Here is a 15,607-nt window from a genome sequence, read left to right as displayed (position 1 = left end):
AGAGAGGTGAAGTAATACTGCTAGTAAGTGGCAGAGCTCCAATATCAAGACCCGGTTTGGCTATTCCCAAACCTGGAATCTGCCCCTTCAGCCATATTGTTACCTTGTGAATACAGAAACCTTTCCATAGAAGCTTTTCACAAATATCCTTATTTTCAGCACAGTTAAAGAGACTGTGTTTAGGAGTTGTTCTGGGACTCTGCACATTAAGTAAAATTCAAATCACCCATTTTGGGGTATCAAGATGGGGCCCCAGTCAATATTCTTTCCCACTGCAATAAGCTCTCACTCTTCTGTGTTGTTTTCTAGACTGGCTGAGAGAAATGCTTCCTGAAGAGAAGACAGAAAATCAAAAGAAATGCCAAGAGGCTATTCTTCCAAGGAAACTGCCCAGCCTGACTTTACAGATGGGGAAATTGAGGCCTGGAGAGAAGGGTCTTACTAAAGTTCATGCAGCAAGTCAGAGTAGACTGCAGGTGCCCTGGCTCCCTGCCTGCCTGTTACAGCAACCTCTCTGTCCTCCACATGCGCGGGACTGGAGAAAGGAGAGGGTTTTTCGGCTTTGAAGGATGTAGGGCTCCTGAGAATATCACAGGTCCAGCTCAAAGTGCTCCTGTCCTTTCACGGCCCAGGAGCCCAGGCCCCTGGCTGTTCTGAGCAGAAGGCGGCCCTGGGAGGGGCCAGGGGGCCAGTGATCTAGAAGAAATAGAAGCTGACAGGCAACAGGCCAGCCTTCCTGCCTCCCTGCTGGGGCAGCTGGTTCCTCTCAAGAAAGCCAAAGCTACTGAGAGAGAGAGGCCCTCCGGACCACCACAACGTTGGCATCTGTGGGTCCTTGGTGGCTTCCTCTCCCTCTGCCCACCCCTCAAAGCCCTGGTCCTCAGGGCTCTGGCCTTAGCCCCTGCCTTTTTTTTTTTTTTTTTTTTTAACTCTCCTTGAGGAACTCTCCTATCTCCTGCAGCAGCTTCACCTTGTGCCCATTTGTAGTTATTGCCCTAAGAGCTGGACTCTCTTGACCTGGCAGGAGCGGAGAGACATTAAGTGTAGTGCTGGGCCGGGTGCAGTGGCTCATGCCTGTAATCCCAGCACTTTGGGAGGCCGGGGGCAGTGGGGCGGGTGGGGGGCGGTGGATCACCTGAGCTCAGGAGTTTGATACCAGCCTGGGAAACATGGCAAAACCCTGACTTTACTAAAAACACAAAAATTAGCCAGGCGTGGTGACGCACACCTGTAGTCCCAGCTACTTGGGAGGCTCGCTTGAGCCCCAGAGGTGGAGGTTGCAGTGAGCTGAGATCACGCTGCTGCACTCTAGCCTGGGTGACAGAGCAAGACCCTGTCCAAAAAAAAAAAAAAGAAAAGAAAAGAAAAAAAAGAAAGTGTAGTGGTAGCTTTAAGGGATGACGCTGTGTGACTTTGGGTAAGCCCCTTTCCCTCTCTGGTGAGACAAAGAACCTAAACTTTGGTGCCTGGTAAAGCTGGGTACAAGTCCTCGCCCTGTCACTTTTTAGCTGGGTAAGCCCTCTGAAGCTCAGTTTGCTCATCTATAGAAGAGGAGTGACAATTCCTACCTCACAGTTCTTGTAGGGATTTGGTAGGTAGACAAAGTGTGCACATGGTGAAGAGTCTCAGCCTGAACCTGACAGAGTCTGACCCTTCTCCCAGAGAGGCAGAGGAGACCCACGGGAAGCCTGCTTGTTTCAGGGACAGTGAGGAAGATTTCTAAGAAAATATCCCTGAACCTGGGACCACTTTTGGAATTAAGTCATAGCTGAGCATGCTGAACAGACTTAGATGATGACCCACCAGGGTCTGAAGGGAGGAAGGAATGAAGGGTGAGGAGCCTGACCCAGCCATGGGGCACTGGTAGGGCCTTCACGTGCTTATTTGACAGATACTGTGGCCCAGGCACTATCCCCAGTGCTGGATACAGCAGTGACTAAGGGTAGACAATGTCCAGCTCTCACAGAGCTTATAACCAAGTGAGAGGAGACAGACATTCACCAACTAATGCAATTCAACTGAGCAAAATGTAGAGATGGCAGCAGGAAAGCATTCCAGGCAGAGGAAACAACCCGGACAAAGGACCTGAGGTGGTAATTCCAGCAAGCACGAAGAGGCTGACGTGGTGGGGTGGGAAAAGTGCAGGGGAGAAAGGTGAGACTGGAGATGGAGGTGGGGGCCCAGCATGTAGAGCCTTGGAGGCCTCCGTGTGGGTTTCCATATCTATAGGAAGAGCAGTTTGGAAGCCTGTGGTTTGTGGACAGGCATGTGGGGTGGGGAGTATCTTTGAAGCCCCTAAAGTTGTATGAAAAGCTTTAATTTCCGGGGAGAACACCTCTAGCTTTGATCAGATCCTCGCATGGGTCTGTGATCCCAAAGGGTAAGGAAGCTTCTTACATGATTCCATTCACTAAGTGCCCGTGATGAGCGGGTGGCAGGCATCCTAGAACCTTCCGTGAGCTAGCCCCTATCCCATACCTCCAGCTAGTCTCAGCCTTCTCCCCACCTTCAACCTGCACCTCACCCAGACAGAAGCACCTGCAACTCTCAGCTACACTCTGCTGCTCCAAGCCTTATTAAAGAGAATTTGTGTCAAATGCTCTGTAATAGTACCTCTGTTGTCCCACTGTGCCCCCACTGTCATCTCCCCACCTGGCTGGTTCCCGCTTGTTCTTCAAAAGTCAGCTAGATGTTGTGCTCTCTGGGAACCTGCCTTGACTCCACCCAAGCAGGTTGGGTCACCTCCCTTGTGTCCTTCCACCCTGCTCTTCTCTCAGCTGGCTTCTCTCAACACTGTGTTCAGATGCCTGCTGCCCCTCCTCTGTCAGGAGCTCTGTAAGAGCTCTGTGTCTTGTTCATCCCAGTGTCCCCAGCACTCAGCACCAGGGCACCCGGTCACACATGGTGGGGGACAATGGACAGAGGTGGAGGCTGCAAGGTGGGCCAGTGGACACTAGAGGGCACTGTGGCCACTAGAATCCCAGCCTGCTGCTGGCCAGGCAGACCCAGGAGCCTCCCAGGCCCACGATTGTCACATGGAAACTGTTGCTGGGTCCTGCAGCTCCTCAGCTCTGGACCTAAGCAACCAGGGCCACAGTTCCAGCCTCCCGATAAACTTCTGCTCCCTTTCCAGACCAGACCATTTCTCATGACAGTGCCATCTCACTGCAGATACTCCTTTAGTTCTTCACAAACGTGGGTGCCAAACACTCTTCTCGCAGTTCTGGCCTGCAACACTCTGCACTTCTCCTTGCCCCAGCCAACCCCTCCCCTGGCTAACTTCTGCTCATGCTCCAAGCTTCCACTTAGATGTCGGCTTGGAGAAGCCTCCCTGGCCCTCAGGCTGGGTTGGGTATATTTCCATGGTGCTCCCACAGCACCCTGCACTTCCTTATAATTGTCTGTAATTGTCTGTCTCTTGTCTATTTCCTGACCTGACAGTGGGCTTCATCACAGCAGGGTTGTTACTCACCACCCCATCAGTCACATTTAGCAGCGTCTGGCACATTGTAGGCACTGGATAAATCCTTGAATGAAGGAATAAATGAATGGATGTGTGGATGAACAACTTGAGGCAAGTCATTTTACCTCTCTAGGTTTCAGTTTCCCCATCTGTAAGTCATCCCTACTTAGCAGGGTGGCCACAAGGATTAAAGATAATGTGTCTCCAGTGCTCTGTAATAGTACCTGATATTTAGCAGACATTTTCTGACTCAAAGCAATTATTACTATTTGGAACAGTGAGAAAAGGGCAGGGGGAGGAGTTGAAGGAGACTGCCCAGAACCTGGGATAATGTCTCCCACTTAGGTTTACCATTTAGATATGGAAGATGGCTTTAACAGCAATAATAAAACTACCAATTTTATTAAAAGTAACAGCACCTACTGTGTGCCAGGCCAGAATCAGGAGGCCTCTGAGGAGGTGGGGGAAGCCCTAATCTCGGCCAGAGGATGGAAGGCCAGGGCCAAGGCCAGAGCTGTGGACATCGCTCCTGTGTCTGGAGAACAGTCATTACTGGCACGGCTGGTTCCAGACTCTTTATTCATAGGTAAAAACTTGTCTAAAGGGTCATTAATTCCCTCTGTAATTAATGTAAAACCTGCAGGGTTTGTATTAATGGAAAAGTAAGCTCCAGCATCAAGCTGATAACATTGATAATGTGTACTTGTAATTATACACTGGAGATAACTATAAATTCAGTCACTGAACTCATAAAATGTCAAAATTCTTGAGGCCACCAAGAGCTGGGTAGCAGCTGCCCCATCAGTAGCTTTATACCAGTTGCTCTGAGGTGATGAAAAATTACCACAAGCTGGTAGCAATGGTAATATTCACTGTACATTTAAAAGCTTTTTCAGCATAAAATAAGAGGGCACTTTTAGACAAAACAGCATGTTTTGATGCAAGGATATGGAACTTGAAAGCACAGTGAGCAAAGGTCATCTTGCTATAAAATAGGAACCAAAACAATCTTACAAGCGTTTGCCTCTGAGCCGACCAGGCTCTGACCTCACTTGGGTACACATGAAAACTGTGCTTACTGCAGAAGAAACACGAAGTACCAAGTGTTTTCTCTCTCTCTCCTCTCATCCAATTCTAAGGGAATCAATTATCTCACATGGCCCCTTGCCGCCTTGTGTTACCAACAGGCTGGAGGATCACTGCAGTTCAATGGCAGGAGGGGCGGATCCTGATGCTGGAAAAGGTCATATAGCTTCCAAGTTGGTGGCCATGTCAGGCCATGGGCAAGCAGAGGAGGCTGGTCCAGAGAGAGAAGGCCATGAAAAAGAGATGATAGGCTGGGTGCAGTGGTTCATGCCTATAATCCCAGCACTTTGGGAGGCTGAGGTGGGCGGATCACGAGGTCAAGAGATGGAGACCATCCTTGCCAACATGGTGAAACCCCGTCTCTACTAAAAATACAAAAATTAGCTGGGCATGGTGGCACACGCCTGTAGTCCCAGCTACTTGGAAGGCTGAGGCAGGAGAATTGCTTGAACCCGGGAGGTGGAGGTTGCAGTGAGCCAAGATCATGGCATCGCACTCCAGCCTGGGCGACAGAGCAAGAATCCATCTCAAAAAAGAGAAAAAAGAAAAAGAAAAAGAGATGACAGGGACCAGGCAAGCCATGAGAGATGGAGAAAGATGAGACATGGGCCCAGGAGATGCAGAGAGCGAGACAGCAACCTTGGTCCTCGACTTCCTGGTCCCACTTCCAGTTGTGTGAGGCCTGGCAGTATTTCATTAACTGTTCTTAGATTCTGTGAAATGTAGCCTCACAATAGTCCCCCTCATTAGCCCTTTATTCTTGAGCTAGCTTGAGTGGGCTTCCATTCCTCACAACAAAGTGTACCCAGACTAAGACAAGTGAAAATTGGGAATGTAAGTGCAGGGCTTGTGTAAGCAAAATTGCATAAGAACGCTTAGGTAGAGAGGGGTGAATGCAATTGTCCAGCATTTGTGTTTGTTCACCCAGAAGCTTCCTTGTTCCCTGACACTGACAACCACAGCCACACGCTCCAGCCACACGCTCACACATGCTGACATTCAGTGGTACACAGAAACAAACGCAGCAGCAACCCGATAGGGTTCTCTGCAGACCCCCTGACATGCAGGGCCACGTGCCAGCATGCAGTGTTGCACTTTGCTCTTCACAGCCACACTGCCATGCAGCAGTGCACACCCACATGCATGAACACAGAGGTGCTGTCCGTAAGGCTCAGGGCAGGAGTCGAAGCTTCACTGAGCTCCATGCAGCCTCCCTCCCCAGCTGCCAAGTGACTCATCCCCAGGGCTGCTAATTAAAGCCAGGACAGAGGGGACAGAGGCAAGGGGAGGGGAAGAGAGAGAAGGCAAGTTTATTTCGGTGCCAACCAGGCACTCAGCCAGTTTAGGGGTCACCCACTTCCTGGGGCTGGGCCAGGCGGTGGCAGAACACAGAGAGGAAGGGGAGGAGAGAGAAATCTCTTACCCCTTCTTGCCCTTCTTTAGCTTTCTGGAAAGGTACCTCCTCCTCTGTCCCACTGTCAGAATCCAGTTCTGACTCCTCCAGACTTCTGTCCTTACAAAATGACTGTCTACCCCATCATCACGCTCCCATTTGGGCTGACCCGAGCTGGCTCATCTGTGTCTGCAGCAACCCCAGACTGGGAAGCAGTGAGTGGCGAGATTCCAGGCAAAGGATGTGGTAGGAACAGGGCAAGGTGGGCAACCAGGCTGAGCCAAATGGGAGGCATCATGGGAGGTGACGCAGCTGGATGGCTCTGGGGACGGGTAGTGTCTTGGACATGTGGATGGGAGAGCCACGGATCGTTCATGAGGTCTTGGCCATCCAGATTGCCAAGAGGTCAAAACAAGAGATTATCTAATCTAAACTCCTGTAGGACAGATTGGGGCACCGAGGCCCAGAGTGGGAGGCTCCTCCTCCACTTCTCCTCCAACTGCAGTGGTTCCCGTTGCCATAGGGACGTCCCTGTCTCTGCGGGTGTCAGCAGCTCCCCCACCCCCTCCCTCCTTCCCTAGCAACAGGCCACCTCCTCCTGCTTTCATCCTTGCGTGTCTAGCAACCCCAGCCTGGTCCCCAGAGCCAACAAGTTCAGGTTGACCCTCACTGCAGCAGTGCCTCTAGGCCTGGGCCCCCTCATCTTCTGGTGAGGGCCTCATCAGGCCCCTCCTGCCCTCTCTGTTTTCAAGTTCTACACCTCTTCACATTCTTCCAGCCTGACTATATAGCGTATGACAACGGATTGGGTTAGGGGAAAGCGGAGGACACTACAGTTTGTTGCGCCACTGTTTCACACTGAGCGTTGCTTTACTTTAAGTTCTCTCATCAACCCAGAAAAGTCAAGACTATTGTTTCCATTTTACTCATGAGAAACTAAGAACCAGAGAAGTTAAGTGATTTTGCAAAGAGCGCACAGCTAGGAAGCAGGCTCTGCTGCTAGCTAGCTTTGTAACCTCGAGCCGTGGCCAATCCCTCTCTGGACTTTGGCTTAAGGTGCCTTTAGGTCAAATCTGTGACAACTTCTCAGGGATCCACAAGAAGTCCAGGCACCTTTCTCTGCCCATGCCTACCCCCACCCCCATCACCAGCTGTTCTGCTCTAATTAGACACCACACTCCTCTGGCACCCCATACTTAGAAGTCCTCAGGCCTGGGTCATGCCAAGGGTGGCTTGCAATCTACCGACTCTGCTCTCTCCTTGTTATTCAGTTCCCAAAAGCCCAGGCCTAGTGCCTCTCCTCGGTTTTTTCTTCTACCCACCTAGCCCTTCCCCTTCCACAAACCCATGCACGCACACATGACGTTTATTAGATGAGGAACTGGGATTCCAAGAGATGAACAGATTGTCCAGTCACATAACTAGAAAGCAACCTACCCCCAAACGGAGGCCTGTGCGTGGATCCAAGTTTCTGCCCTTCCTATGCCACAGAGCCTCGCCTCTCTCCTCCAACTTTCCCCAGCTCCCAAGTGATGGCAGAAGGTCGCTGTGACCCAGCCCTGACCCGCATTCTGACCTTACTGCTCTTTTCCTGCCTAAATCTTCTATTTTAGCCCCACGGATCGCTCCCTGTCTCTAAACCCACCCCCCTTGCTTTCCTCCACAAGCTGATCCCACCTCCGGGGACACCCTCCTTATGCAAATCTGCATGGCAGTCCCTGACAGCCCTGCTCAGACACTGCCTGCTCCGGGAAGCTCTCCTTCACCCTAACTGGAGCGGATTCAAAAATTTACAAGTGGGTCCCTACCCAGCCCTGGTTGCAAGTTCAAATTGCCTTCCACCATGTTGTCAAGATCTTGCCCCACACCGCCATGCTTTAGCCCCTTCCCATAGCCTGAGTTTGACCCTCGCTTCCCAGATGCTGACTTCTCTAGCCCCTATAGCCTCCTTGACTGTGGGCCCAGGACGGATGTCAGGAAGCGTGTCTGAATAAATTAAATGCTGGCTTTGGAATCAGACAGCCCAGGCACTGACTCTCTCAGACCTCTTCCCCCGATCTGTAAATCAGGGATTGTAATCCATGCCTATTAGGGCTGTTGTGAGCATTATATTCCAAGTTGTTAGTATGTGAGGAACAAATGATGATTGCTATAATTGCTAATATCATGATGAGGATGAGGATGAGGATGATTATTATTATCTGCCAGGCCTGTCGAGAGCTCCGTGGTGATGGTATGGGTAGCACTCTAGTTGGCGCCAGGTAGACTTGGTTTGAATCCTGGCTCAGGATCCATATATTAGCTGAATCCACATATTAGCTGCCTGGCTGCAGGCAAAACCTATAACCACTCTGAGCCTCAGTTTCCTCAGCTGTAAAACGATAAGGCCAGCCCAGGTTCTACCTACAGTGTCACGGGAGGATCAAACAAAAGAAAGTCCCTGACAACTTCTGTAAGTTGTAAAGGCCCAATGTCTATCATCACATGACTTATGATTATGCTCATTATTAAATGTCCTGAGCTCTGTGTCCCAGGAACTTCCTTGCTGGAAAGAGCTGATAACTAGAGATGTTTTCAATCTTCTTCTTCAACAAGTAGCAGGTACATCACTGGGGATGCTTGCAGGAGCCCCGTGCTCGGGGTCAGCTGAGGTGGCCTCTCTCCAAACCGACGGTGGGACACTGAGATCTATTCCCTTTGCTAGACAGGTGCCTTCCTAAGTGCTAGGACAAGCTGTGCCCGTGACATGCTCCTTGGCTGCATGCTGGGTCTAATTATGTCTTGTCACAAACCCCTTTCCTGGACACTGGGACTGATTGCATTAAGGGACTGATTACATTAAGGCTGCCTGTGTGTGTTCATCCCACAGCCCCAATCTTGGCTCTGGGTATCCGTGTGTTTACCCCAGAGCCCCTGTCTGGGGTGCTAGAACAGAGGGTGTCTCATTAGACACTTTTGTCTGTATGCTGGCATCCTCTGTCCCCAGCCCATATCCCCTGCCTGAATGACAAAACCAGGGCTGCTGCATACAGTCGGCAATTTTGTGCCTTGCACAAAAGGTCACAGCCAAAGGATATGAACAGGGGCTGATATCCACCCGTGCTATGCTCAATGGAGCCGCCACTCAGAGGGGGTGCCCTTGAATGGGACATCTTTTTCTATTCTTCACAAAGGTGCCAATTATGTTACTGCCAGCTGTGGCTGGGAAGGACTGTACCCATCTGTGCCTCTGCTGCCTGGGCTCAGCTCAGCTCAGTGGCCTATCCCAAAGCCCCCAGCCTAGATGTTAAGGCTGAGTGGGTCCTATCCTGAGCACCCTCATCATTCCTATATAATCCCTATACTTGACACCTCTGCCTTCATGAAGCTTCTGATGGGGTAAGGCCTGGGAAATGCACGAAGGTCCTTGTCTTTACCTTTACCCAAGTTTTACTCCTGCCTCCCCAACTGGCAGATTGAACACATCTTTAAAGCTTACTATGTCTACCAATGGGTCAGTAACAACAATAACAACAACAAAAAAAAAAACAAAAAACAAAACAAAAAACAGAAATAAAATAAAATAAATGTACCAAAGCTTGTAACTTTTTTTTACCAAGCACACACACAAAAAATTTTCCTTGTCGCCATAATGTATAGTTCTAATGTCTAGAATGTGTTACATCCAGAGTCCATTCAAATCCCACTACTCAGGGCTGCCACAGATTCAGGGTGGAATGTGAACGCTAGACCAGGGAAGCTCAGCATCAATCATGCCCTCTTCCCCCGGGAGGAGAAGGTGGAAAAGGTCCTGGGTCCAGAGCTGACCTCTCAGCTTTCACATCTGGGCAGCTCCTATGAGCCCCTATGGTGTTCAGCCGAGCCCCCAAGTCAACTAGTGTCAGAAAGACTAAGGAACAGTCTTGAACCCCCTCCCCACAGCTGCCACATTCCCCAACTGCCCTCCCACTCCACTCCATAGCCACCCTTAATACCAACAGGGAAGACAGTCTTGAGTTGGCCCCTCCCCCTGCCCATGGATCCTGCAGTTACAAACCAGAGGCCCCCACCCCAGGCCCTGCCCCATCTCCCACTAGTACTAAAGAAAGGAGGTACTGACCTGACTGTTCTGGAATTCTCACCATCAGATCTGAAAGGGAACAGAGAAAAAAAAACCAAAACAGTCAGTATATGCGCTCTACTTTTCTCCCTCTGTCCTAGGTAGAGTGGCTTTGGGGGCCTTGAGGCCTAATGCACATCACAAAAATGAGGGGAAGGGTATTTCATGCAGAGAGAAGAGAATGGCAAGTGCAAGGCTGAGAGACAGTAGAGTGCCTCACCAGCTGAAGGGATGGAGAGGAAGACGGTGGTGCTGGGGTGCAGTGAGCAAGGGGAAGAGTGGTCAGAAGTGAGGTCAAAGAGGCACCAGGAACCAACCATGTGGGGCCTAGTGGATCGCAGTGAGGAGCGTGGCTTTCCTCGAGGCAGCCAGCAGCCGTGGGCAGGGGCAAAGCCCAAGCTTGAAACACAGAAAGACTTAGGTTCAGATATTGGTTCTGCCACTTACCAGCCCCAAGACCTGGGCAAATCACTTCACCTCTCTGAGTCTGAGCCTCAGTCTCCCCGTTTGTGACATGAGGCTGATCCTCACAGGGCTGTTGGGATAATTAAACCCTTTGGAACCCGGTAGGCAAATGCCAGGTATTATTAACACCACAGAAGAGGCTTTGCCAACTGCCTGTCCAACCTGCTTGTTTTCCAGATGAAGGGAACGAGGTTGAGGGGATAAGTGAGTCAGCCGCTGGGCTCCTTTCGACTACACTGGTCTGGCCGTTTTCATTGTGAAGCCTCTTTAGAGGCAAAAGAAGGGCAAGAGAAGAGAATGGAGTTGGGACATCACTGAGGGCACCAGGGAATGAGTGAAATCTGAACTATACCCTTCCCCTCCCACTACGCCTTCCCAAGAAAAGAGAGTGTGAGAGAGTGTATACGCAAGTGCACACACATGTGTACACGTGTTGTGTGCGCACGTGTGTGTGTAGGGAGGGAAGATCAGGACAGTGGGGCTGGTGTCTGCTGCGTGCAGGGAAGGGGCGGAAGAGGACCATGGAAGTTGAAAGTGGGAGCGTGTGGGACACGGACTTCCCCTTCGTCATCTTTCTCCATCTTCACCTCAGGCCTCCCACCCTCGCTCATGCTGCAAAGGAGACAGAGATGAATACAGCACAGACTCTGTCCTCAGCTGAGAGAGCCAAGACATGGCTTTAGTGAGGGAGTGTCCACCTATGCTAAGCGCTAAATGACATAGGTACACACAGGGAGAGGAGCAGGTGGGCCTCAGAAGGGAGCATTTCTTGAAAGAATGAAAGGAGGCCCCGCTGGCGAGGTGGGGCAGGCACGCAACAGGGTGCTGCCCACAGCACTCCTGGTTCCACTACTCACAAGCCATGGAATCCTAGGAAGATACTTCATTTTGTTGAGTGTCAGTGCTTTGCCTTGTAAATGGGGCTTTGGGGGTGGGCTGCGGTGAGAGTCACTCCCTTTATGGGGTGTGGCTGTGAGGCTCAGCCTGGCACAGTGCCCAGCACATGGTACATGCTCAGCAGATGCCAGTAGCACCAACCCTTAGCCTTCTCAGCGCCCTGAAGGAACAGAGGACCAGGGCCACAGCGTGCCTTATCACATTTATTAAAACGTTCCATCTCCCTCTGCAGCAACAAGATTGCTTCTGAGGCCTGGCCCAATTATTCTCAGGTACAAGGCCTGAGGGACCTGACTTCAGTGACTCCCCAGATGCCTACAGAACTGAGGCCAAGCCTCTCAGCCTCTCTCCCTAACACTAACCCTCTGCTCCAGGCAGGCCGATCTCTTCACCACCCACCTACCCCCAAACCCAGCACACATGTGTTCAGTCTGCTGTCTACCAGGCCCTGCCCTGGGAATACAACCTCTCAAGGAGCTCATGGACTGGCCACTTGCCCCAATCTACCCAAGGGTTTAAACACACTTCTAATCACCCCCACCCCCACTGTGAACAAACTATGAGTACCTACTATTACCAGGCAATAGTGTTAGCTCTTTTTGTACATGTCTCCTTTGATCCTGCAATGTGGGGGTTATTCATTCCAATTTTAAGATATGAAACTGAGACTCAGAGAGGTCAAAATGACTTGTCCAAGGTCACACAAGTGGAGGAGCTCAGAGTGAACCCCAAAGTTCATGTTCTTACCACCACGCTCCACTATACCACAAGCTCAGTGCCAGGCACATACGCACTATGAGGGTGAGTTCCCTTATCTTCATTCCTCAATATCAAGCCAGAGAGGCACCAACAGACCTTTCCTCTCCAGTGCTCTTTCATCTGAGAGATTATGAGAAATGCATCTCTGCTCCAGAAGTATTTCTATGTGATATGTGACAACCCTCAAGAAGGCAGCAAAGGGGAGCAAAAGAGCTCCAAATCATGATGCAGTGGGGAATTCGCCAATTCTCGCTATGGACTGATTCTTACTAGCTTGAAGGGTGCACAGCATCATATGACTCTCATGTGGGGGTGCGCTCACCCCAGGGTTCATCACCCTTTATGCATTTAGCATATTTCATTTATGTATAGAACACCATCAGTGCTATCCTACACCTCCTCAGAGGCTCATATCCTGCCCAATGGTCATGAAGCTGGGCCACCATTCTTTTGGGAGGCAGTATAGAATGCCTCCCAAAAGAATGGTGGTAGAAAGAATGCTAGGTCCTTTTATGGCTCATTCCCTAATTGGCAGTATGAACTTGGACAAATCATTTCCCTCTGGACCTTGGTTCTTCACCTGTAAAGTGATGGGGCTGTGTTTATTTGAGTTCTAAGCAATCTTTAGGTCTTAAATATTCTATTTCTTCAGAACCTCAAAGTTTATCTCTTATCAACTAGATTCTGCTGTCTGCAAGGAGAAGCAATAGACCCAAGGACTAGATCCCTCTTCATCAATCCTGTCAGTAAAGGAGACCGCTTTCTCCTGCTATTCCCCACAGCCATTTATTTATTTATTTAGAGACAGAGCCTCGCTCTGTTGCCCAGGCTGGAGTGCAATGGCACTATCTTGGCTCACTGCAACCTCCGCCTTCCGGGTTCAAGTGATTCTCTTGCCTCAGCCTCCTGAGTAGCTGGGATTACAGGTGCCCACCACTACACTCTGCTAATTTTTGTATTTTTAGTAGAGACAGGGTTTTGCCATGTTGGCCAGGCTGGTCTCAAACTCCTGACTTCAAGTGATCCACCTGCCTCGGCCTCCCAAAGTGCTGGATTACAGGCGTGAACCACTGCGCCTGGCCAGACTTCTCTTAATGAAGGCCGCTTAGCCCCAGGATTCTCAAGAGATTCGGATATGCCAACTCCCATCCTCAGTAGTGATGGCCAATAAACAGTAACTTGTTGGAGCTTTGAGGAGTAAACCATATTTTCTGAAGCAAAAACAGGCATGTAATCTGACCAGGGACTTTAATGTTGCTTCTTCCAGGTATAAGAAGCAATTTGGGGCCGGGCGCGGGGGCTCAGCCTGTAATCCCGCACTTTGGGAGGCCGAGACGGGCGATCACGAGGTCAGGAGTTTGAGACCACCCTGGCTAACACGGTGAACCCCGTCTCTACTAAAAAAATACAAAAAGCTAGCCGGGCGAGGTGGCTGGCGCCTGTAGTCCCAGCTACTCGGGAGGCTGAGGCAGGAGAATGGCGTAAACCCGGGAGGCGGAGCTTGCAGTGAGCTGAGATCCGGCCACTGCACTCGCCCGGGCGACAGAGCAAGACTCCGTCTCAAAATAAATAAATAAATAAATAAATAAAAATTAAAAAATAAAAATAAAAAAATAAAAAAATAAAAAAGAAGCAATTTGGAAGATGGGAGAATAAATGGCAGAATATTGAAAGTTCCTGAGCCTTTTGGGGACTTATGGGGAAGACAGAGCAGAATGGCTGAAAAGAACGGAGGCCCTGGAGCTGCTGTGTTGGAGTTTCTGCCCTTGCTTCTTGACTAGATTGCCTGCCATGCTCCAAGCCATCCATAAGCAGTAACTGGGGAACAATATGGTGCCTCTTCCCAGGAACCTGAAATTAGATCAAGAAGGTTGTCCCTGAAAGCAAAACTAATTAAATAAATACAAAATGCATCAGAAATGAGATATGTGGAGTAACTTCAACGATCACAGACTGGTCCTCAAGCCAGAATCTGAATAACATGCCTAAAAGATCATGTCTCCCACAGAAAGGAGACTGGACATCAACAGAAGTAGATTTTTTTGTTTTGCTTTGTTTTGTTTTTTTGAGACAGACTCTTGCTCTGTCACCAGGCTGGAGTGCAATGGTGCAATCTCGGCTCGCTGCAACCTCTGCCTCCCGGGTTCAAGCGATTCTCCTGCCTCAGCCTCCTGAGTAGCTGGGATTACAGGCGCCTGCCATCATGCCCAGCTAATTTTGTATTTTTAGTAGAGATGGGGTTTCACCATGTTGGTCAGCCTGGTCTCGAACTCCCGACCTCAGGCGATCTGCCCGCCTCAGCTTCCCAAAGTGCTGGGATTACAGGCATGAGCCACCATGCCTGGCCCGAAGAAGTAGATTTTTTTAAGAATGAAACTTGAAGGGCAACTATGAACAGGGCTCCTCCCAGGAGTGTCCTGAGGAAAAGAGACAGGTGCCCTGGCCCAGAAATCATGCGGTCTCTCCAAAAGCTGAGAACCAGCCCCAAAGCAGCCTTGCACTTTCTCTCCTGAATATCACCTTACACCTAACTGCAAATGTCTTTGTGGACAGCTCCTTTCTCACACTGACTGCTAAAGGAACTTTTTTTTTTTTTTTTTTTTTGAGATGGAGCCTCACTCTGTTGCCCAGGCTGAGTGCAATGGCATGATCTCGGCTCACTGCAATCTCTGCCTCCCGGTTCAAGCCATTCTCCTGCCTCAGCCTCCTGAGTAGCTGGATTACAGGCATGTGCCACTGTGCCCAGCTAATTTTTGTATCTTTTTGTAAAGACTGGGCTTCCCCATGTTGGCCAGGCTGGTCTCGAACTCCTGACCTCAAGTGATCTGCCCACTTCAGCCTCCCAAAGTGCTGGGATTACAGGCATGAGCCACTGCACCCAACCATGTTTATTAATTTTTTAAATAGATACAGGGTCTCACTATATTGGCCAGGGTGGCCACAAACTCCTGGGCTCAAGCAATCCTGCCTCAGCCTCCCAAAGTGCTGGGATTACTGGTGTGAGCCACTGTACCCAGCCTAAATGCTGTGCAGTGACCACTTCCATTCACTCCAACTGTCCTGCAACTGAATAACTGTGCCCTCCTCTCATTCTACCATCAGAGTTATATCACAAAGTTTGGGTTAAATCAACATTGGTGGTCTACATTTTTTTTTTGAGACAGGGTCTCGCTCTGTCACCCAGGATGGAGTGCGGTGGCACGATCTTGGCTCACTGCAACCTCTGCCTCCTGGGGTCAAGCAGTATCTCCCACCTCAGCTCCCGATTAGCTGGTATTACAGGCATGCACCATCATGCCTGGCTAATTTTTGTATTTTTTGTAGAGATGGGGTTTCATCATGTTGCCTAGGCTGGTGGTCTACATTATTATGACTGCATGGATACTAATAAATGGATTAATCATATGACATACTATGATTACATTTCCTTTCCCGTACAACTTTT

At 50.0% G+C, this 15,607-nt stretch overlaps 1 protein-coding gene across 1 annotated transcript in view; it reads right to left on the bottom strand.

Annotated features, from left to right (window-relative positions):
- Window positions 1-15,607, bottom strand: part of IQSEC2 (IQ motif and Sec7 domain ArfGEF 2) — a 90,267-nt gene that overhangs the window by 48,604 nt on the left and 26,056 nt on the right. The window contains 1 exon segment of the mRNA XM_033201158.1: window positions 10,042-10,071. Coding sequence (XP_033057049.1) covers window positions 10,042-10,071 — 30 coding nt within the window.

Source organism: Trachypithecus francoisi, unplaced genomic scaffold (assembly GCF_009764315.1).
Source record: "Trachypithecus francoisi isolate TF-2019V2 unplaced genomic scaffold, Tfra_2.0 Lachesis_group6, whole genome shotgun sequence".
Lineage (NCBI taxonomy): Eukaryota > Metazoa > Chordata > Mammalia > Primates > Cercopithecidae > Trachypithecus > Trachypithecus francoisi.
The sequence above is the reverse complement of the archived record's forward strand: the minus strand, read 5'-3'. Positions and strand labels throughout refer to the sequence as shown.